This window comes from Pelophylax lessonae (assembly GCF_965119305.1).
Source record: "Pelophylax lessonae genome assembly, chromosome: 8".
Lineage (NCBI taxonomy): Eukaryota > Metazoa > Chordata > Amphibia > Anura > Ranidae > Pelophylax > Pelophylax lessonae.
In genome coordinates this window covers 185,564,803-185,587,489 of record NC_138775.1, presented here as the reverse complement: position 1 = coordinate 185,587,489, position 22,687 = coordinate 185,564,803, and the positions used below count along the sequence as shown (strand labels likewise).

General features: G+C 40.4%; 1 protein-coding gene across 1 annotated transcript in view; it reads left to right on the top strand.

The window, feature by feature from the left end:
- Nucleotides 1-22,687, top strand: part of DPYD (dihydropyrimidine dehydrogenase) — a 1,764,026-nt gene that overhangs the window by 1,371,196 nt on the left and 370,143 nt on the right. Inside the window, exons 17-18 of the mRNA XM_082264968.1 lie at nucleotides 3,478-3,598; nucleotides 7,728-7,847. Coding sequence (XP_082121094.1) covers nucleotides 3,478-3,598; nucleotides 7,728-7,847 — 241 coding nt within the window. The remainder of the gene's footprint in view (nucleotides 1-3,477; nucleotides 3,599-7,727; nucleotides 7,848-22,687) is intronic.

The window sequence follows — 22,687 nt, the reverse complement described above, 5'->3', positions numbered from 1 at the left end:
ACAGCATTTCCCAAAACTCAACCCCTGTTTCATCTGCATTGATGAGGGTCTGTCTTAGACGGAATGTTGGTGGGTATTGCCAGGAATAGAACGTTGACTAGAGGTTTTGCTAAATTGAAATATAACCTGTTTTAAAATCGACAGGTTATAGATGACAACAATGTTTGCAATCATGATAGAATCTACTAGAGTATACAAATTATGTTCAGTATACAGGCCAAATTATGTTTAGTATACAGGCAATCACGTCTTTGCTTGTGAAGACCCTGCATATTTGTGTGATATCAACTCCTCTGGACCATATTCATCAAACTGTCCCAGAACCCTATGGCATATCTGCACAATACCTTCTTTGAATGTATTTTCTAACAGAGACACCTTGCTGTTGATTCCACCGATAGAACAACAGAGATAGAAACAAGCATTTATTAGAGTTGGGTCACCAGAGATTATGGACCTAGCTGTGACTACTACTCTTGCTCTCCTTGTTGCTATGCCACTGGCCTGTAATGAGTTATTATTTCAGATCTCTACATTTTGAGAAAATTGCTGCACTGCTGCTAATGAAACATCCAAAACATATCAGTTCGTGAATTCCTGTTTTTTGACTGGTAGAGACTGTAGCCTCTAAAATAATGCCTAAAATAATATTGAACAGTCAGGTTTTCAGATACGTTCAATAAAGCAAGCAGCAGAATTCAGTAACCACTAATTAGATTTTTCTTCTTTGTTTTCTTCTCAAAAATGTATCTTCACTACAAAGAAATGTAGTTGCTGTGGGTTACCTTGTTTGCAATTTGCATAGCTTTATTGAATAAAGCCTTCTGTGTTATTTGCCTACTTTATTTACTTTTACTTTATTTTACTTTAGGTCTTTATTAATTTACCATTGACCTTATCTTTCCTATTAAAAAGATCTCTAAAAACATTCTTCATCTTCCCTTGTAAATACTATTGGGTCCCACCTCATAATTTTGTCTACTGCTCTTGTTGAACTTAAAGCTGAGCACTGAAGCTCTAGAGGTCAAATAAAGTATACAGATGCATCTTATAAAATTTGAATATCATCAAAAAGTTAATTGCTTTCAGTAATTCACTTCAAAAAGTGAAACTCATATATTTTATATAGATGGGTTACACGCAGAGTGATATATTTCATGCATAAATTTCTTTTTAATTTTGATGATTATGGCTTACAGCTTGCGAAAACCCAAAATTCAGTATCTCAGAACATTAGAATATTACATAAGCATGAAGTGCTCTAGAATCTCCTGGTAGAGGGATGCACTGATTTTGGACTTGATAAAACACAGTGATTTACTGACTGTGGAAACTTCACACTGCACCTCATGCAGCTTGGATTCTGTGCCTCTCCTCCTTTCCTCCAGACTCTGGGACCTTGATTTCCAAATGAAATGCAAACTTTTCCACAGTCAGTGATGATTTGGGGAGCCATGCCATCTGGTGTTGGTTCACTGTTGGTTCAAAGTCAGCGTAATCATCTACCAGGAAATTCTAGAACACTTTTTGCTTCCCTCTGCTGACCAGTTTTATGGAAATGCTGATTTCATTTTCCAGCAGGACTTGGCATCTGCCCACACTGCCAAAAGTACTAATACCTGGTTTAATGATCATGTTATCACTGTGCTTGATTGGCCAGCAAACTTGTCTGACCTAAACCCCATAGAGAAGCTGTGCGGTATTGTCAAGAAGAAGATAAGAGACACCAAACCCAACAATGCAGATGAGCTGAAAGCCATTATCAAAGCAACCTGGGCTTCCATAACACCTCAAAACATAAATAAAGTGCAGTGCAGCATAAAACAAGTGACAAAAGTTATATATGTACATAACTAATTGTGAAATGAAGTCCATAAAGATATATATATAAAACACCTCAGCAGTGTCACAGACTGATCGCCTCCATGCCACGCTGCATTGATGCAGTAATTCATGCAAAAGGAGCCCCGACCAAGTATGGGGTGCATACTATAGTGTACATGGACATACTTCTCAGTAAGTTAACATTTCTGTATTAAAAATCCTTTTTTTTTATTGGTCTTATACAATATTTTACCTTTCTGAGATACTGAATTTTGTGTTTTCACTAGCTGTAATCCATAATCATCAACATAAAAGAAATAAATGCTTGAAATATATCACTCCGTGTAACACATCTATATAAAATATATGAGTTTTACTTTTTGAATTAATGTACTGAAATAGATCAACTTTTTGATGATATTCTAATTTTATGAGACGCACCTGTATTTGTATATTGTAGTCATGTTTCAGTTCTAGAAGCCATCGCGAGTTCCAAGTATAAGAGTTCTAGAAGGGCAGCACAAGCAAACCCAGAGAGATTTTATTTTTTATGTAGTTAAAAGTACCATTTATTTTAAATATTGAGCTTTAGAACAACACTTTGGGTATCCAATACTTTTGGAGATGTAGCCTTTTAAAAGAGAAGTATGGACTTTAAAAAAACAAATATTTATACTCGCCCAGTTGGATGCAGCATTGATTCAATGTTGCATCTGTCCTCCGTCGGCACTGCAGTGAGAACTGAGTGATCAAGGCCTGCTGATTGCTCAGTTCTCCCCTCTGCTCTGAGGGGATAACGCCCCTCAGAGCAGTCACCCGCTCTTCCCCGCCCCTCCAGCACTCACTGGAGCACTAAGATGTGGAGGGGGTGAGAGGTACTGGCTCAGGTATTCAGCGGGTTGCTTAGAGGCTGAGCCAGCTGCCGGCCCAGGCATCTGGGTAGATCTGATCCGGCAGACCACAATGTGAAGTCAGCTGACAATGGCTTTAGCCCATTTTTGGCTGAAAATGGGTCACAGGAGTGCAGCACGAACTGTACTCCTGTTCCATACAGGATAAATACAGCCGAAATAGCTGTTGCTATTCTATTAATTTAAATCTCTCCAATGTCAGTATGATTTTTATTCCTGTGCAAGTCTAGGTTTATTAAGTTAAATAATCCAAAGAACATTAGTTAACTGCAGGCTGCAATTCTTCATAATAACCAATAACATTTCAGTTTACTGTATCCGAGCCACTGAACAAAAGATTGATTGGAACTGTTACAAAACTTGCAACGTTGCAATTTACTTTATTTTTCACGTGCCCCCATTTCTATATCATATGCATGAGTTGAATTATTTGTAAAATAGAAATTTAATAACAAATCGTATATGTTAAATGTTACATTTTGCGGTGCTATGTTGTCCTATTTACTCCTCCTGTGTTAATTACTTTTGTATTCATTTAGTTATTTCTTAAGAACTATATTACATTACAGCACTACAATACATACGCACTGCTTGTTACAATGAGTTCAGTTCAATTATTGATTTCACTGCGCTACAAGAATAGCTCTGTTAATGGAATTTTTTTCCTTCATTGCTCCATGTTTTCATTAGATTAGACAAATTACCAATTTTTCTTTTTTTTATATCTGACCTATTTGAACAGGATCCAGAACTGGTGCGCAACATCTGCCGCTGGGTTAGACAAGCTGTCAGAATTCCTTTCTTTGCCAAGCTGACCCCTAATGTCACAGATGTTGTACAGATTGCAATGGCTGCTCAAGAAGGTGAGATGGAAATAATGTCACCATGCAGAAGATGTGTCACTTACCAGTTTCGAGTCTAATTATCACAATACTGCTGGATAATGGGAAGAAAATATTTTTGCTTTTCTCTGTTCTATTATTAACAATCATAATTTGTTAATATTTTTTTTTTTTTTAATTACATACTACTGCTATTTTGCGCGGTGCAACTTGCCATGCAATTTGACAGTTCCAAATTGCATAATTGAACCATTTATATCATATTATGAGGTTCCTGCACTACTTTTTACCAATTTCATTACTTCTGTTAAATGAAGTCACAAGCCACAATGAAATCGGCAGCGCAAATTGCACTGATGTGCGGTTTGAAATCATGCTAAAGTAGCGTGATTTCAAAGCCTCGCCAGGATTATATATTTCTACTAATCTGTTGTCCTTTTTATTTAAAATAAACCTATTGATACTTTTACTTTTAATGATTTGGGTTTGACAGATTGATTTATTGTGTTAGAGTACATTTATAACCATTTAGAACTCATAGCTTTATTTTTATTTTGATATGTGTTTGAGTGCAGCAAACTGTATTTTACATTGGTCTGTGTAATAAATCAAATTACAATACATTCCACACCAGGGATGGATGCAGAAATTGTCCACCTGACTCCCTCGAAAAAAGTTGAAAAATAAATTAAATTTTTTAAGTCAGGCGGTGCTGCCACCCACAGCTCAAATTTGGGCCTATTTTGCAGAAATCAGTTGAAATTTGAGCCGTGTATGGTTAGCTTTGCTTACTCCCATCTTTCAAACTTTATTATCAAACAGTGAGGCTATCATGTATTGGAGCAATAGTAAAGTGGGAAATGGGAGGGCCAAAGCTTTATATGCATAATATTGCCCTGTCTTTTCCCTTCCAGGAGCACTCTGCAAGGTATATGTAACTACCTGTAGAAACCTTAAAGTTTTATTGGTGTTGAAGACTGCTTTTATAAAAAACTGCTGTGCCCATGACTTCCCCATCCATGCTGATGCGCATATGACTAATGCCTTGTACACACGCATCGATTATTGGCCAGGAATTTTTGACCAACGTCCGATCGGCCGATTTTCGGCTTGTTAGTATGATGCTTTCGACAACCGACTCCGACTTTTCGGCCGAATAAAATCTGGTGTGCAGGCTATAAAATTTTTGTTGGCCGTCAACACAACGGCCGATTTTCCGTCAGTCAGTACAGATTTCGGCAGACAAAAATCTGATGAGCAAGACTGGGCATGCTCAGAGAAGAAAAAACACACGGAAAGTAAACCAGCACATGACATCACTTCTGAAGTAGAATTTTGTTGGCCGAGAAAATTTGTGTGCAGTCCAGGCACATTCCAACCAACAAAACACAACTCTGGACAAAAGTCGGATGATCGGTCGGCCGATAATCGTTGCGTGTGTACGAGGCATTACTCTCCTTCCTCCTACTTGAGGGCACTGGTGTTTGGTGATTGCCCACTGAGGCATCCAGCATTGTGGAGACAGGATGGGAGCAGGGTTATAAATGGCTTAGTCAATATACAGAATGACAGAAAAACAAAAGAAAGCAAATACACTATATTGTTAAAAATATTGTGACGACTGCCTTTACACGCACATGAACTTTAATGGCATCCCAGTCTTAATCTGTAGGGTTCAATATTTTGTTGGCCCAACCTTTTCAGCTATAATTGCTTCAACTCTTTTGGGAAGGCAATCCACAGGTTTAGGAGTTTGTCTATGGGAATGTTTGACCGTTCTTCCAGAAGTGCATTTGTGAGGTCAGGCACTGATATTGGACAAGAAGGCCTGGCTCGCAGTTTACACTCTCAATAATCCCAAAGGTATTCTGTTGGGTTGAGGTCAGGCCAGGTAAGTTCCTCCACCCCAAACTCGCTCATCCATGTCTTTATAGACCTTGCTTTGTGAATTGGTACGCGGTCATGTTGGAACAAAAAGGGGCCATCCCTAAGTTGTTCCCAGAAATTTGGGAGCAAGACATTGTCCAAAATATCTTGGAATGCTGACATCTTAAGAGTTCCCTTCACTGGAACTAAGGGGCCAAGCCCAACCCCTGAAAAACAACTCCACACCATAATCCCCCCTCCACCAAATGATTTGGACCTGTGCACAAAGCAAGGTCAATAAATACAAGGATGAGAGAGTTTGGGGGTGTCCTGACCTCAACCCAATAGAACACCTTTGGAAGACTTAGAGAGGAGACTGCGAGTCAGTTTTTTTCGTTCAACAGCAGTGCTTGACCTCACAAATGCGCTTCTGAAAGAATGGTCAAACATTCCCATAAACTCACTCCGAAACCTTGTGGATAGCCTTCCTAGAAGAGTTGAAGCTGTTATGGTTGCAAAGAGTGGGCCAACTCAATATAAGACTGGGATGCCATTAAAGTTCATGTGTGTGTAAGGGCAAGAGTCCCAATACTTTTTGACAATATAGTGTATGTGAAATAGGGGGTGCTGGAATTAAAGTGAACCTGTTAATTTGTCCTGCAAGAGCAAACATGCAGATTTACTTTAAAACAAGTATGTTCAGCTCAAGGCAAGATCACAGCTATGGAGCAAGCTGAAACATTGAAGATCTGTTTTTTTTTTATGTTTAGATGTTACCATTACTAAGGTAATAAAAGGTGATTCCACTTTCATGGAAAAAAAAAAAAACATTGCAAATGCAATTGTTATTGAAAATACTTCCTCCTCAATCTGCAGCGCTGTTAAATTCCACATGGAAACCTGGACGCGTTCCACACACATTTGGTGTACAGAACTCCCCTTGAGATGTCATTTTCTGCTTGTGCGATTGGCTCCCTGACTTTCCCAGACATCTTCAGTAGGACACAAGTCAGGTTTTAGGCATCTTCTGCAACATAAGTTTCATTTTTGGTGAGATTTCTCTAAATGCTTACTCCCTTCTAAAGGAATGCAAGTTCTGCCACTCTCCTCATTAGAGCCATGCTAGTGCATCAGATGATCAAACATATAAAAGTCAACCCCATTCAGAATATGTCCTGCACAAGACTTGGTCTTGTGCAAAGAGCCATTCCTTCAGAGCAGAAACAAATATGAATCTGCAACAGTTGTTCAAATTCTTGAAATGTACATTGATCACCCAGGTAGGATTGTTTTTTTTTTTTCTCTCAACAAAAGTGGAATTACTGTGAAATCAGCCATTTATGCACTTATTTTTGTAAACCAGTGGCTCTTTCCCAGGAACAGTGCATAAACTGTATATAATCTGCATTAAGTTTCACTTCTCAACACCATTTTGCCTGGAAATTGTAGAGAATTGTTTAACATGGCCACAGTGATGATATTTTTATGTTGTAATGTAAAGCAGAACACTAAGGGGTCTATTTATAAATCAAAGAATTTCACCAGATATTCTCTCATGGAGAATCAATCACGATCATTTAAAATGTATACACCTGGCAGAGTAACCTGTAGATAATGTGCGCCAAATGTCTATATTTATAAATATGCCCCTAAGGCTTGGTTCAAACTACTGCGACCTAAAAGTCGGGAATATGCCAGGTGACTTGCTGGTGACTTGAGTACTACTTTGATGCGACCTTAGTAGTGACTATTGGGAATGCTTGGGTAATCTTCCTGTAATGTCAGGTCCAAATCACATCAATGTAGATAAGGATCCGACTTGGAGACGACTTCTATTAAAGTCTATGGGCACAAGTCTCATAGAAGTCACCTTAAAGTAGTACAGGAACCTTTTCTAAAGTGACTTAAATTCTACTAAGACAGCTCACACATCTGTCATTGATTTAGCTTCTTGTAATTCCCTGAAAAATAAGGAGAAGGAGGAGGGGCAGCGCCAGCCAATCAGGCTGTAATGTATAGTACTGTCAGACTAATAACATTTTAAAAATCGGATTTCACTTGTAACTGGCACATTGAAGTGATCACACCTTCATCTTATTCATTACGCTCAGTGAGCAAAAACTTTTAAAATGAACATTGTTTGATAAGTATACAGTCCCTACCTCTTTAATAAAATAACCCCATAAGGGTACCCACAGTGGTATAAAAATACAAATAGTATAGAAGAGGCAAGCCTCTACTACCTATATAGTAACAATGAGTTAATGAATATTCTGCATTACAGGTGGTGCAGATGGTGTTACTGCAACTAATACAGTCTCAGGACTGATGGGACTGAAGGCAGACGGAAAACCATGGCCTGCAGTTGGAAGAGGAAATAGGACCACATATGGTGGTGTGTCTGGTAGGTGCTGCCCTTTATGTTCTGAACGCTTCCTTAAAGGCTGTTGAAACCTCAGGGGGTCTGTGTTAGAAGCTCAGATGCCATGTTCACTGTGAGAGTCAATTCTCTGAGCTCAGTCCTGGTCAGTGCACTTGTAATCATTATGACAGATGGAACATATTGAGTGTGAAGAGTCTGATGTTGCCCTTTTCTTAATAGTGGAACCCAACAGTATAATACCAGAGCAAGGTCACCAGAAAAGAAACAATGTTTGACCTTTTCCATTGAGACATTTATTTTTTTTCTGGCTATTTCATTCTACATTTTAGACATCCAAGTTTTGAAAACTAAACAGAGAATATCCAGAGAATGTTCTGCGGTGGAAATAAGGAACAGTTTTAAAATAACATTAATAAACTTTAGTGGTATTTCCCAAATCCTCAGCTCCCACCAACAAATCATGCTTTATGAAGATAAACACAAGTAGGTAAATTAAGATGTTGAAAACCCCTATGCTTAATTGAGATTCTATAGAGAAAGAAGGGGTGATTCTAGGATAGTGAAAGACTTGGGGAACCCAAGAGCACTTCAAGTTAAAGTAAGATGCTGGGTTCATCGTGCTGCGCCAAATGGTCTTTGTGGCCATACTGGCTGACAGTGGGATTTGCTTAAAAGTGTATAGTTAAATGGGATTCTGTATACACAGCACACATATGACACAGTATTTATGTCCACCAACTTTAAAGAAACCCTGTCACCAGTTTGAGCTTTTTCATTTAAATGCTTTTATTAAAACGCGAAGCATATAAGATGCACGTGTGATATTTTTTAATTAGTAGATTTTTATTTTATTTGTTAAATGCACAGAAATCTGACACTTCTGGGAATTTCAGATCCTACTATTTTCCACCCCCCCCCCCCCAGTTGCTTCCATTGAACATGCTGACAGTGTTTAACCACTTTACCACCGGAGGATTTTGCTGTCTTACGTCCAGGCCACTTTTTGCGATTCGGCACTGTGCAACTTTAACTGACAATTGCGACGCCGTACCCAAACGAAATGTACGTCCTTTTTTTCCCACAAACAGAGCTTTCTTTTGGTGGTATTTGATCACCTGTGCGATTTTTACTTTTTGCGCTATAAACAAAAAAAGAGCGTAAATTTTGAAAAAATAACAATATTTTTCACATTTTTTTATATGAAATCCCCCCCCCCCCAAAAAAAAATGTAAAAATCTAATTTTTTTTAAATTTTTGGCCAATTTGTTTTCTGCTACCTATGTTTGGTAAAAAAAATCACAATAAGCGTATTTTGATTGGTTTGTGCAAAAGTTATTGCGTTTACTAACTAAGGGAAAGATTTCTGTCATTTTTGGTGTTTTTTTTTTTAACGAGTAATGACGGCGATCTGCGATTTTTTTTTTGCGGGACTGCGACATTGCGGCGGACAGATCGGACCCTTGACTGACATTTTTGACACTTTTGGGGGTACCAGTGACATTTCAACAGTAATCAGTGCTATAAATATGCACTGTTACTGTAAAAAATGACACTGGCAGGGAAGGGGTTAATTTTATTGGAGAGGGAGGGGTTAATGTATGCCTGGCGCTTACTAACGTGTGTGGGGGGAGGTGACTGAGTGACACAGGGACAGATCGCATGTTCAGCTATGCTGAACCCTGCAATCTGTCAATGTTTGTCACTTAGGAGATCTGCCCGTTCTTTTTCCACAAGCGTGCGGATCCCCAGACTCGATTCCCCGACAATCGGGGAAGAGCGGCGACGATCGCCGCCGCTCCTCCCCTGGCCCGACTCCCGCTGTGACTGAAAACAGCGGAAGCAAGTCTCCGGCGGCGCGCGATCGCCGCCCACAAGGGAAGGAGTCCAGCGACGTAGGTCTACGTCGCTGGACGGAATCGAGCCACTTTGCCGCAGTACAGTCCCAGTGACTGGTCGGCAAGTGGTTAAACCATGCTTGAGCCACTTGCTAATAGTATGAATGAACACAAGTGTTTTCATCTGCAGCCTAACAGCCTCAGAGCCATTTGTTTGTTGGTCTGTTCATTCATTCTTTCATTCATTCATTCTGTTAGTAGGTAGCTCCTATGTTCAATCTCTACATTATCATTATCAGTGTGCAACTTGGCAGGGAGCCTCTCCAGAGCTGTATTCAAGCAGAGAAGCAGAGGAGCTGAATCATACCTGAGATAGGGATTGCAGCCACATTCTGGTAATAATAGTGCAGAGGCTAAAAGCAGGAGCTGCTTGCTGATAGTATAAATGAATGAATTACGTTTTTTTTTTATACTGTGGCCTTGACACCTTTAGACTGTTTCACAATGAGAAGTTTTTCAAGTGCTTTTTCGTTAAAAAAAAAAAAAAAAGCACATGAAAAGCTAAAAAAAAAAAAAAAAAAAAAAATGCATTAATTAAGGTTCTATGTATGTGTTCACACTGGGGCAGCACGCATCCGTTGCAGTGTAAAAAACCACGCTTGCCGCATTTTTGGGGAGTTAAAACAAAATGCACCAAAAACGCTCCTCATCATTAAAAATAATTGGAACCGCATCAAAATGGCCTCTAAAATATCTAAAAAACGCACATGCTGAGTGTTTTTGGTGCAGTTTTTGACACACTTAACCTCTCCCTCTCCAATACAGTTAACTCCTTCACTGCCAGTGTCATTTTTACATTAACAGTGCATATGTATAGCACTGATTACTGTAGTAATGTCACTGGTAACCCCAAAAGTGACAAAAATGTCAGTCAAGGGTCCGATCTGTTCACCCCAATGTTGCAATCCCGCAAAAAAAAATCGCAGATCGCCGCCATTATGCGTTAAAAAAAAAGCAACAAAAATCTTTCCTTTGTTAGTAAACGCAATAGCTTTTGCGCAAACCAATCAAAATACGCTTTTTGCAATTTTTTTTACCAAACATATGGTTAAAAAAAAAATTGGCCTAAAATGTTAAAAAATTTAGATTTTTACATTTTTTTGGGGGAATTTCATATAAAAAAATGTGAAAAATATTGTTATTTTTGCAAAATCGACGCTCTTTTTTTGTTTATAGCGCATGATCAAAAAATCGCGCAGGTGATCAAATACCACCAAAAGAAAGCTCTGTTTGTGGGAAAAAAGGACGCCAAATTTGTTTAGGTACAGCGTCGCACGACCGCGCAATTGTCCGTTAAAGTCATGCAGTGCCGAATCGCAAAATAGGCCCTGGTCAGGAAGGGGGTAAAATCTTCCGGGGCTTAAGTGGTTAAAAATGCCTCGCAAACGCTGCAAAAAGCACATCAAAAATGCTCCATTAACACACAGGCATTTTGCAAGCAGTTTTGATGCGAACCAGTGTTAAAGTGTCCCAAGTGAGACTTTCACCAGGATTAATTATACTATTACCAAGGTGCTCAAGCACTGTTAGTATGAGCTATGACTGTGAGGGACCCTAGAAGATACCAGGATTTGACACTCCAAGAAGTGTCCCATTACTATTTATTTTGCAGAATAAAGGAAAAAAGCAACTGAAAAAATAGCACATACTGTATGTATCTGTTTTTGAGTTCCTTTTCTTTTTTTTTTAAATGTCTAAATAAAAAAGCTTGATCTGGTGACAAGGTCTTTTTAACTACTATTAACAGATAACAATTACCACAGATAACAATTTCACAGACATATATGAAACTCCGCAACAATTGTTTTTTGAGAACTGAGTCTTCCATTACATATACTTTTCTGCACGCAGAAAAAAATACATCGATATAACACTTTGTCTAAACCTGCTTTAAAGAATAATGTAATTAAAATAATCAGAACCTACTTACTATTAAGCGACTGTTGGGATAATGGACACTTTAGGCAGACGTACATATTTACTTTTGGCATGTAAGGATCAGGAGTATATAATGTACAGTGCAGTATGTAATGTGTATGTGTGTATGTAATATACAGTCCAGCATACAGAGTGCAACAGCCAAAAGTAGGTAACGTTCAACAGTAAGGGGGTGTCTATGAAAAAGAACAGTTTTGTGAGTATGGGGGTCAGGAGAATGCAGATTACAAAGCAGAGGCGTAACTAGAACCTTCAGGGCCCCCAATGCAGGAAACCATGAAGGGCCCCCCAGACCCCTGGCCGGCGGGCCCTTCCCTTCAAGCCCGGGGCTCTTCCCACTAATCCTGGGGCTCTTTACTCTCGTTGCATGGCCTTTCATTATGGTCCCGCAGCAGGATCCTTTCACAAGTTCTGCAGTGGGCCCCCTTCCTGCAATCTTGGGGCCTCCCCACAGTGGTGCAATGCCAGGGCCCGGTAGCAAGTGTGACCTTTGATATCCTGGAAGTTCACCCACTGGTTTGCTACCGGGCCCCCTGGAGCATGGGGCCCGGTAGCAATTGCAACCCCTGCAACCCCTGTAGTTACGCCCCTGTTACAAAGTATGTTACATAATCCTGACTGCTGCACTCTCCTTGTACTCTGTATGTTGAACACAGAGATCAGGGGTATTTTTTACTGTACACAGCACAGAGTACTGGAATTCAGGCAAAAATTCCCCCCTCCAAAAAAAAAAAAATAATTTACTCTCCCTACCTACCTCAAGCCAACCCAATCATCAACCCCCCCCCCCCAAAAAAAAAGCTCACTGTCAGACACCATCATCATTGGAGCCAGGGCTGCTGTTAGAAATCACGGGGCCCCCGTACAACCTACCTGGCAGCCCCCCCCCCCGAATATATCAAGACATTATTTTCACTAAAATCATTATTAGCGGACGCACACATAACAGAGAGCCTGTGTGAATTAGAACTTTTTAATTGTTTTTTACATTTAAAAAAAAATTATAATTTTTTTTAAATGTTGAAAATGTTTACAATTATTATTTTTTTTTACAATTTTCTTAAAATAAAAAATTGCAATGTTTAATATATATATATTTTTTTTAGAAATTGTTATTTTTTTTACAGGACAGGGAAGCCTGCAGTGCTCTGGGGGGGGGGGGGATAGCACAGTGAAAGGGGGGCATACGGGGAGGGGGGGATCAGAAGCATGCAGAACAGGGAGGGGAATCGGTGTTTGAGAAGCAACTACGGGAACGATGTCCTGTGTCTGTGTCTCTCCTTGCAGCAGCTGAAAGTTGGCAGGAGGGGGAGAAATTGGCTTTCAGCTGCTGCAGAGAGCCAAGCAGGGCTTCCTTCTGTAATTGTCCTCCTGCCTGACTGCACAGGTTCCCTGTGCTGTTGGGGACCCCCTGTGTGCCTGGGCCCCCTACAGGAGGACTGGTGGTCCCCCCTATTCAGCGGCCCTGATTGGAGCCCACTGTACTGTAGGCTCCAGCTTCTGGAACATTGCTGCCTTTTGTTAATCCCTACCTGATATCCCCTACCTCCATGGTCAAGGTGCTATGTTTCTCACTTCAATATCTGAAAAAAGGAATTCTTACATTTGTCCAAGATCATTCTCCTCCAGCAAGTTAGTGATTGTGTTATCAAATAATTCTAACCTAAAGACACATACAAACCTGATTGTGACTCCTACAATCCTACTCTACATTAAAAAATGATATTTAAAAAATTATAAAGAAGCATGCATAATGTCTGTGACGTTAGTTTGAAATAGAATAATTTAATAAAACAAATAAATCATATAATTTAACATGAAAAAAAGCTTGGCCAAGAAATTAAGACTAAAAGTAAAACCACACCCTCCTGCTCCCGTATTGGTTGCTGACTGACCGATAACAGATTTACTGTTACAGGGCGGCGATGCTGCGCAAGATCTTGTATATATAAATGATCCTGCACTTCCGGGTATTGGGCGTGAGTGCTCCCCGCTACCAGCTCGCTCCCTCTGTGATTTTACACAATGGGAACTGATCAGCAGGTACCGCGGACCTGATGTCCACCGACACCCGCTGATCGTTCTGTACACAGGCAGAGTAGTAATCTGCCTATGTAAACAAGGCAAACTGCGGTTCTGCCAGTACAGAAGGCATGTAAAGCAGGAACACCAATTCATACCTTCCACTAGTGAAAGCACCTCCCCCCACTACACTGAAGCACCAACTAGGCGCATAGTTAACCCTTTGATCACCCCTGATGTTAACCCCTTCCCAGCCAGTGTCATTAGTACACTGACAGTGCAAATTTTAGGCACTGATCACTGTATTTGTGTCACTGGTTCCCAAAAAAGTGTCAGTTATTAATGATAACATACATGTTATAAATAAATACATTTTATTTTGGTACAGTGTCGCACAATCGTGCAAATTTCAGTTAAAGTACCACCGTGCCGTATCGTAAAAAATGGCTTGGTCATGAAGGGGTGGGGGGTAAATCTTCTGACGCATAAGTGGTTACATATTCACATATGGAAAACTAAAACTAGCAATATTAGTGACTCACACAAAAAAATAGTCCTAAAAACAATTGCTGGTTCTCTGAACTGTGAACGTAGGAGGGGGTGGTAATCAAGAATTTATCCACCACACTGCAATCCACTGATATGTACCACAATATAACACAGTATAATACCACATGGCAACTAATTCTCCCTACATAGGCTGTCAGATTTGCCTAAATTACTTCCAACACATACTGACAAATGCCTCCTGGGAAACCTCTCTTATATAGTGAGGGGATTGGTGCATAGTTTCCAATCCCTCTCCGAGTCTCAGTGCCGCTGTATAGGGGATTGCAAGAAACTGGTACCAAGTTTAAAAGTCGATTTTTACACTAGTTTTTTTTCATATAAATAAATTAAATGATTTACGTAGGACCTCAGGCTTTAACACACTAATTTTACCAGTTTATCAAAGTAAAATGTCTTCTATCTACAATTTCCTAGACTCCTCTACATCTGAAAAGATCCAAATCCTTTGAGGCATTTGTGAGGTTACCTGCAAAAAGGTTAACTGTTGGTAATCCAAAGTTAAAGACTGTAGATTACATCTTTTCACAGTCATTAGGTCATTTTTTCTTGTGTGATTTGAATCCACAAAACAGGCACTGTTGGGGAAAGGTTTGAGAAGCTCTGCTTTTGGCCTTTTTATGACCGGAGTCGTTTCATGCTTTTGTGATCAGAGCAAAATTTGCCATTTACAGTGTGTAGAATCAACTGCTAATATCTTTTTAACTGCCTTGAGTATTTACATAAAATTATACTGTAATTCTGGGGACAGATTTGGCTTTCCTTTGCAAGCATACTTAAAAACCTTTTAGTTTATGTTAATTATTCACAAAAAAAAAAAAAAAAAAAAAAAAAAACTGAGAAAATGTAAAAATTAAAAAATAAAATACTTTCTCCTAAAAAGCATCAACAATTTCTCCTTAAAAAAAGTTGCAAATAATCATACAACTCTTAACATATTTTCCTTTTTGTCCAAAATAAATATGTATTATTTACTTTAATGTTAAATGCTAGACTTAAATTGAATCCTTACTCTATCCTATAACCCTACCTTTACCAAACACTAACTAATATCAATCAATCCAAGCCCTAATAATGATTGAGGCATATAAAGAAAAATAATAAAATCTTCAAGTGTACCACACTCCACTCTCTGTTAGAGAAAGCAGAAATAGATAGACGTTGGGAGAAAGCGGTATATTTAGCACAAGACACTTTCTGGGCTGTTAGAGTATTCTGAAGCAACAGTGATTGGTTATGAGGTGTTAAATAACAGCCCAATCCCAAGTTGCAAAGCATACATGTGCTCTAGACTAAGCCTGTGGTTGGTTGTGGCTATTGGATGCTATTGTAGGCTACCAAGGGTCTATCTCCGATTGCATTACTTGACAATGCAAAGAACACCACCACACCCCATCTTCCACCATGTATAAGGTATTTTTGCACTTAAAGCGGAGTTCCGGCCTCGGGGGTCAATTTGAGCTAAAAATACCCCCGGGACAGTCAGGGCTAGTACATTCCATCATGGATAGCCTCTGAACTGCCCCGGGTCGCACTTACCTGTAAGAAGAAATACTTACCTTGAAAATTTCTTATTCAGCGCTGCCATCTCAGGTGTGGGCAGCTGAAGTCGCAGCGTCCCTCTTCTTGTCCTCTCCCTTGACGTCAGAGTCCCACAATGCACTGTACCGGCCCCGCTCGTCACTTCCGGTGCAGGCACGGCATCCCTGCACAGCTTCTGGGCATGCCCAGAAGCTGTTTAGCAGTGAATGCCACACCTGCACCGCCGGTCACTCGCGATCGATGGTTACACCAGGAGAAAGGCAGGCGGCTTATGTAAACAAAGCCGCATGTCTTTCTCCCCTGTGTAACAGCAGAGATCATACGGTCCTGCTATGTAGGACCGTAGATCTCTGCTTTTACATCACTAGCGACATCCAATCACAGTTATAAGCACGCCCCTAGGGACACACTTAACCCCTCCTTCTCCAATAAAGTTAGCCCCTTCCCTGCCAGTGTCATTTTTACAGTAACAGTGCATATGTATAGCACCGATTACTGTAGTAATGTCACTGGTACCCCCAAAAGTGTCAAAAATGTCAGTCAAGGGTCCGATCTGTCCGCCGCAATGTCGCAGTCCAGCAAAAAAATATTGCAGATCGCCATTACTCGTTTAAAAAAAAACACCAAAAATGACAAAATCTTTCCCTTAGTAAACGCAATAACTTTTGCTAAACCAATCAAAATACCAAAAATTTACCAAACATACGTAGCAGAAAACAAATTGGCCTAAAATGTTAAAAAAAATTGATTTTTACATTTTTTGGGGGGGAATTTCATATAAAAAAATGTGAAAAATATTGTTATTTTTGCAAAATTGTCGCTCTTTTTTTGTTTATAGCGCATGATCAAAAAATCGCACAGGTGATCAAATACCACCAAAATAAAGCTCTGTTTGTGGGAAAAAAAGGACGTCAATTTCATTTGGGTACAGCTTCGCACGACCGTGCAATTGTCCATTAAAGTCACGCAGTGCCGAATCGCAAAATAGGCCCTGGTCAGGAAGGGGGTAAAATCTTGCAGTGGTTAAACTAAGCACATATATCTCTACTGTTTACTTGTCTATCTTCAAAGCTCTAAGAGTCATTTCTCTCTAGTGCTTCATTCCTCTGTTATCAGCATGAGTCACTTCTAAGAAGTTTTCCCAACACATGAGATAACATGAGTTTAAAATCTCTGTCGGAGAGGGAGCTTAGAGGGAGATAAGCAGGGAGCTTGTGCACTTAGAATACAGCTCTGCATGTGCCTTTAATCCTCTGCCTCTGTGGAGGGGAGGGAGGTGTCTTTCTCCTCCAATCAGCTCTCACACAGTGTAAGTGCAGACTCCTCACCCACCCCTGTGTACTACTGAAGGATGAAGAAAGAATTTTAACAATCTTCACTTTTTAAAGAATGTAGAAAGCTGAAGACTGCAGATATACAAGTAAAACATATGAAGGAGGACTTGTTTCATCTCTATGTTTAATCTGAGGCTATTCACTTCACTGAGTAAATGTAAGGGTTTACAACTACTTTAGGGCATTAAATATTAAGCTTTATTAGGAATGCATAACATAGGTTTTTATTGATAAAGGCATTTTTAGAGGGTAACCAGCAATGGCAACCCCTATATTTTGCATGATACAAGTGTACATTCGAGAATAACTGTGCTTTTGTATAAATACAGATTGTAGGCTTAGTTTTTACTAGCCATCATGGTAAAATATTAGTCAGGGTCAGCTCTATTGATATGCTATATATTACCAATGCCTTAGTTCCCTAGATGTCTGCCACTATTGTGTATATTTGACAGGTTCACTTGCCACAATGATAGTAGATTACTATGACACTGCTCCCTAGAGGTTATTGATTTTCAGATCTGCACAATAAACATAATTCTGGTAGTCTCTAATAGTTGGGTGAAATATGCTTTTGATGACTGCACTAAAAATTATTTTTTCTCAAAGCGGGTCTTTAATATTTTTTATATACAGTGTGTTACTGAGAAACTGTCATTTTGCATGAACAGCCACCATATGTATTATAACTTTTGTTGGTGGCCTTGTACTTAGTGCTGTCATGGTAACAGACTCTGGTAAGCAGTAATGTCAAGGTATTGACATTACTAAGTGGATATCATTATAAAAAAAATCAATTTCTTGTATTATCTGGTAAACTGCTTTAGCTACCAGGCTGAAAATACTGTGTATTTTCAGGTAATGAAGCTTAAATAAAGCAATTATTGTGGTGGTTATGATGAAAGTGATTGCAATTTAAATACACGAATGCCCTAAATAGCTGTTCTTGGAATGTATTGGGAAACCTTTTTTTCCTATTAGTCTTTTTTCACAAGCCTCTAGAACCTACCACACTGACAATGGGATGTAGAAGGTCAGTAAATACAATGTGCATGAAAAAAATAATATCAAACCCACTCGAATGCAATGATGTAAACGTTAATATTAATAATCGTATTCTTATCTTTAAAAAAAAACTAAAGGATTTAAAACAATGTTTTAGTTTGTCCAAAGCAATGATGTTATCCTTGTAGGAATCACTAAAGTGGAGCTCCACTCATTTAAAAAGTGTAGCTGCTGACTTTTAACCGCTTTCCCACCAGCCGCTGCAGATGTACTGTGGCAGGCTGGCTCCTACAGGCAAATCGCCTTACATGTACGGCGCTCACTCTGGGGAGTTTAGGGGGCGAGCGCGTGCCACCGGAGGTGCGCTCCTGCCATTGCTCATCTGCTGGGAAGCCAGTGCATGTGTCAGGCGGCTCCCATTGTTGCCTGACACTCGCGATCGTTCCCCACTGAGAGAAAAGGACTGTCAGCTGTTGTAAACACAGCCGTCCGTCCTTCTCCCTGAGATGATCAAAGAGACCATGTGATCCTGCTATTAAGGATCACATGTCTCTATGGTCATCTCACAAACCACGCCCCCCCCACAGCTAGAATCACTCCCCTAGGCTTACATTTAACCCCTTGATTACCAACAGTAATAACCCCTTTCCTGCCAATGGCATTATTACAGTAAGAGTGCATATTTTTAGCACTGATTACTGTAGTAATGTTACTGGTACCCCCAAAAGTGTCAAAAATTTCAGTTAGGGGTCCGATCTGTCCTCCGCAATTTCGCAGTCCCGCAAAAAAAACGTAGATCACTGCCATTACTAGTGAAAAAAAAAATATATAACAATAAAAATTACATAAATCTTTCCCGTAGTTAGTGGACGCATTAACTTTTGCGCAACCCAATCAAAATACTCTTATTGGGATTTTTACCAAAAATATGTAGCAGAAAACAAATTGGCCTAAAATGTTAAAAAATTTAGATTTTTAATTTTTTTTTTATTGAGAATATCATATAAAAAATGTGAAAAATATTGTTTTTTTTTTTTTTTTCAAAATTGTCGCTCTTTTTTTGTTTATAGCGCAAAAAATAAAAATCGCAGAGGTGATCAAATACCACCAAAAGAAAGCTCTATTTGTGGGAAAAAAAGGACGTAAATTTCGCTTGGGTACAGCATTGCACGACCGCGCAATTGTCCGTTAAAGTAACGCAGTGCCGAATCGCAAAATAGGGCCTGGTCAGGAAGGAGGTAAAATCTTCCGGGGCTGAAGTGGTTAATAAACAGACACTCACCTGTCCCACGATCCAGCAATGCAGCTGCCCAAAAGCTCACTTCTCTCTCTTGCCTCTCCCCGGGGCCGGCATCACAAGTGTGGGCACCCGGCTGTGACAGCTTGCGGCTTCACAGCCAGGTGTGCACTGGGCATGCGAGAGTCAGGCTGCACACCCTCAGTGGCCAGGCAATCTTCTGGGACCTGTGACATGTCCCAGAAGATTGCGGGAGGGAGGGGGAGAGAAGAACTTCCGCTCGAGTCGCCTAGGTGGCCCGAGCAGAAGTGGAAGCAGGATACCTGTCAAAACTAGGTACACGCTCCCCCCCAAAAAATGACATGCCTAATCTGGCATGTAAGGGATGAGTAGTGCTTAAAGCGGAAGTTCCACTTTTGGATGGAACTTCGCTTTAAGTGGTTCTAAAGTCTGAAGGTTTTTTTTAATCTTAATGCATTCTATGCATTACGATAAAAAACCTTCTGTGTTCAGCAGCCCCCCTAATACTTACCTGAGCCCCAGCAATGTTGCACGAGAGTCCGTACACTCTCCCTCCTCGTTGGCTGAGACAGCAGTGCGGCACCATTGGCTCCCACTGCTATCAATCAAAGTCAGGGAGCCAATGAGGAGAGAGAGGGAGCGGGACTGAGCCATGGTTCAGTGTCTGAATGGACACACAGAGCAATGGCTCAGCTTGGGTGCCCCCATAGCAAGCTGTTTGAAGTGGGGGCACTCGGCAGGTGGGAGGGGCCAGGAACACAGAATAGGGACCAGAGAAGAGGAGGATCTAGGCTGCTCTATGCGAAACCACTGCACAGAGGAGGTAAGTATAACATGTTTGTTACTCTCCCTCCTCGTTGGCTGAGACAGCAGTGCGGCACCATTGGCTCCCACTGCTATCAATCAAGGTCAGGGAGCCAATGAGGAGAGAGAGGGAGCGGGACTGAGCCACGGTTCAGTGCCTGAATGGACACACAGAGCAATGGCTCAGGTCGGGTGCCCCCATAGCAAGCTGTTTGAAGTGGGGGCACTCGGCAGGAGGGAGGGGCCAGGAGCACAGAAGAGGGACCCGAGAAGAGGAGGATTTAGGCTGCTCTATGCAAAACCACTTCACAGAGGAGGTAAGTATAACATGTTTGTTATTTTTAAATGAAAAAACAAACAAAAAACGAGACTTTAGTATCACTTTAATGTTGTTCAAAATGATTGTGAGGATTTGCGCCGTTTCACACTGCAGCAACGCTACTTCGCACCGCGACCTCCGAGGTCGCAGTGCAAGCAGCGCACCGCGACCTCGGAGCGGCCGCCACGGACTTCATAACATTGAAGTCTATGGCGGTCGCCTGCGGGTCGCCCCAAAGAAGCTCCGGACCCTTTTTCTAGGTCAGAGCGACTTGTGTCGCTCCTATTAGAACGGGTCCACAGCTTCCCTATGGGAGGCGACCTGCGGCGACCTGTGAGGCGACCAGGTCGCCTCACAGGTCGCCCTAGTGTGAACCGGCACTTACTCCTTTGGAGTCTCTGCAGACTTCATGAAGTGTGGCATTTGCCGCATTACACCTATTTAAATTATTATCAAAGAAATTCTTGCGTAAAAATAAAGGTCTGCTTACCTTTTGGCCCCCACCCTCTGCATTAAAATACGAATTCCTCATCCAGGAGGGTGCACCAAAATTCAGAATGTAAGGTAAGTATTGTTTTACATATTTCAGCCAGCAGGAGCCTTAGCCTACATCATCACAGATTGTCTGCACGCTGGGAACCAATTACCAGCTCTCTGCACCGGCACATCTGCAGCTTAAGAGAAGAAGAAAATATTCCATCTGTGCATAACTTTAAGATATACTGTAGAAGTATACCGGAAGTTTTTATCCTGACAGGAGTTCTCCTTTAAACCCACAGATGAGACTTTGCAAGGTGTCCCGGGGATGTTAGAACATTTTTGCTGGAATCTTATAACCTTGCCAGTTTTGCTTGTTTTAAGATTGACTTTCTTAGGCTTTAAATAGAAATAAAAAATAGATGAGGGATTGGATAGTGTAAAATGCAGAAAGGCAATGAACACTGAATTTCTAATTTTAGTTTACCAAAAGACGTTATATTCTGACTTCAAATACCTCCAAGAAAAAGCTCCAAGGCCTGTGGTTTCACATTTTCTTTCAAGTAATTCTTTAATCTGTGTGGAAAAGATGTAAAATCTTTCTGATAGTTGAAGCTGTATGCTGTGCACATGGAGCAGGATAAAAATAATCATAACAGCAAGCATACCAAATTATTTAGCACTTGTTCTTGGGAGCAAATCTACGTTAGGCAATAATTAGGAATATGTGAGTCAAATTTCATCCTTGTGAATGATTAAAAAAACTATTGAAAATACAATAGCTATGTTTATGTATTTTTTCTAAATTTTAGAATGTCTCAACCTTTCTCCATCTTTTAGGCTTATTCAGTAAAGTACAATGCTGATACACTAAGTGCAATGATAACACATAGACATTTTCTGGGATTTGCAAATGATAGGGCTGATTGTTTTCTGCATTTCTTGGCAAAAATGGATAGTTGGCACTTTTGAGTCTGAAAAGTATACTTTATTTCACACAGAAACTTTCCAGTATTAGAAAATGTTTAGACTGTCCTTTTTTTCCCACAGCAAAGGGAACATTTCTTTTTTATGCTAATACAATGCCCACGGCTGCTGGGTGTGAATTTGAGGCAGACACAAATCCACGCAGTTATGTTTTCATTAATATGTAATTTAAAGAGGAAGTAAAGCTTCCTCTGTAACTTGTACCTATAGGTAAGTCTATGATAAGGCTTACCTATAGGTGCTTTAAATATCTCCTAAACATGCACCATTTAGGAGATATTTACTTTGCATGCAGCCAGTGACATCACTGGCCCATGCGTTCTGAAGGAATGGCCGCCCCTGCCGTTCCTTCACAACCCTGTGTCGTGAACGGTGGCTTCCGCATGCATGCGCAGGAGTGACGTCACCGCGGCTCAATCCAATCTGATGGCCAGAGGACGCAAACCCGGAAGGAAGACTGGTGAATATGCCGTGTCAGCGGGCGGCACTGCGGAGGCTTCGTTCTAAGGTAAGTATTTTATAATGGGCTAGTATGAGGCATAATGCGATGCATACTAGCTCAATATGCCCTTGTCTTTCAGGTTTTTATTTTTTTAATTTTTTTGGACGTTTACAACCTCTTTAACTACTTCTGGAAGGTTTTCCCCTTAATGACCACTGCAATTTTTTGCGCTATAAAAAAAAAATGAGCGACAATTCTGAAAAAAAAAACT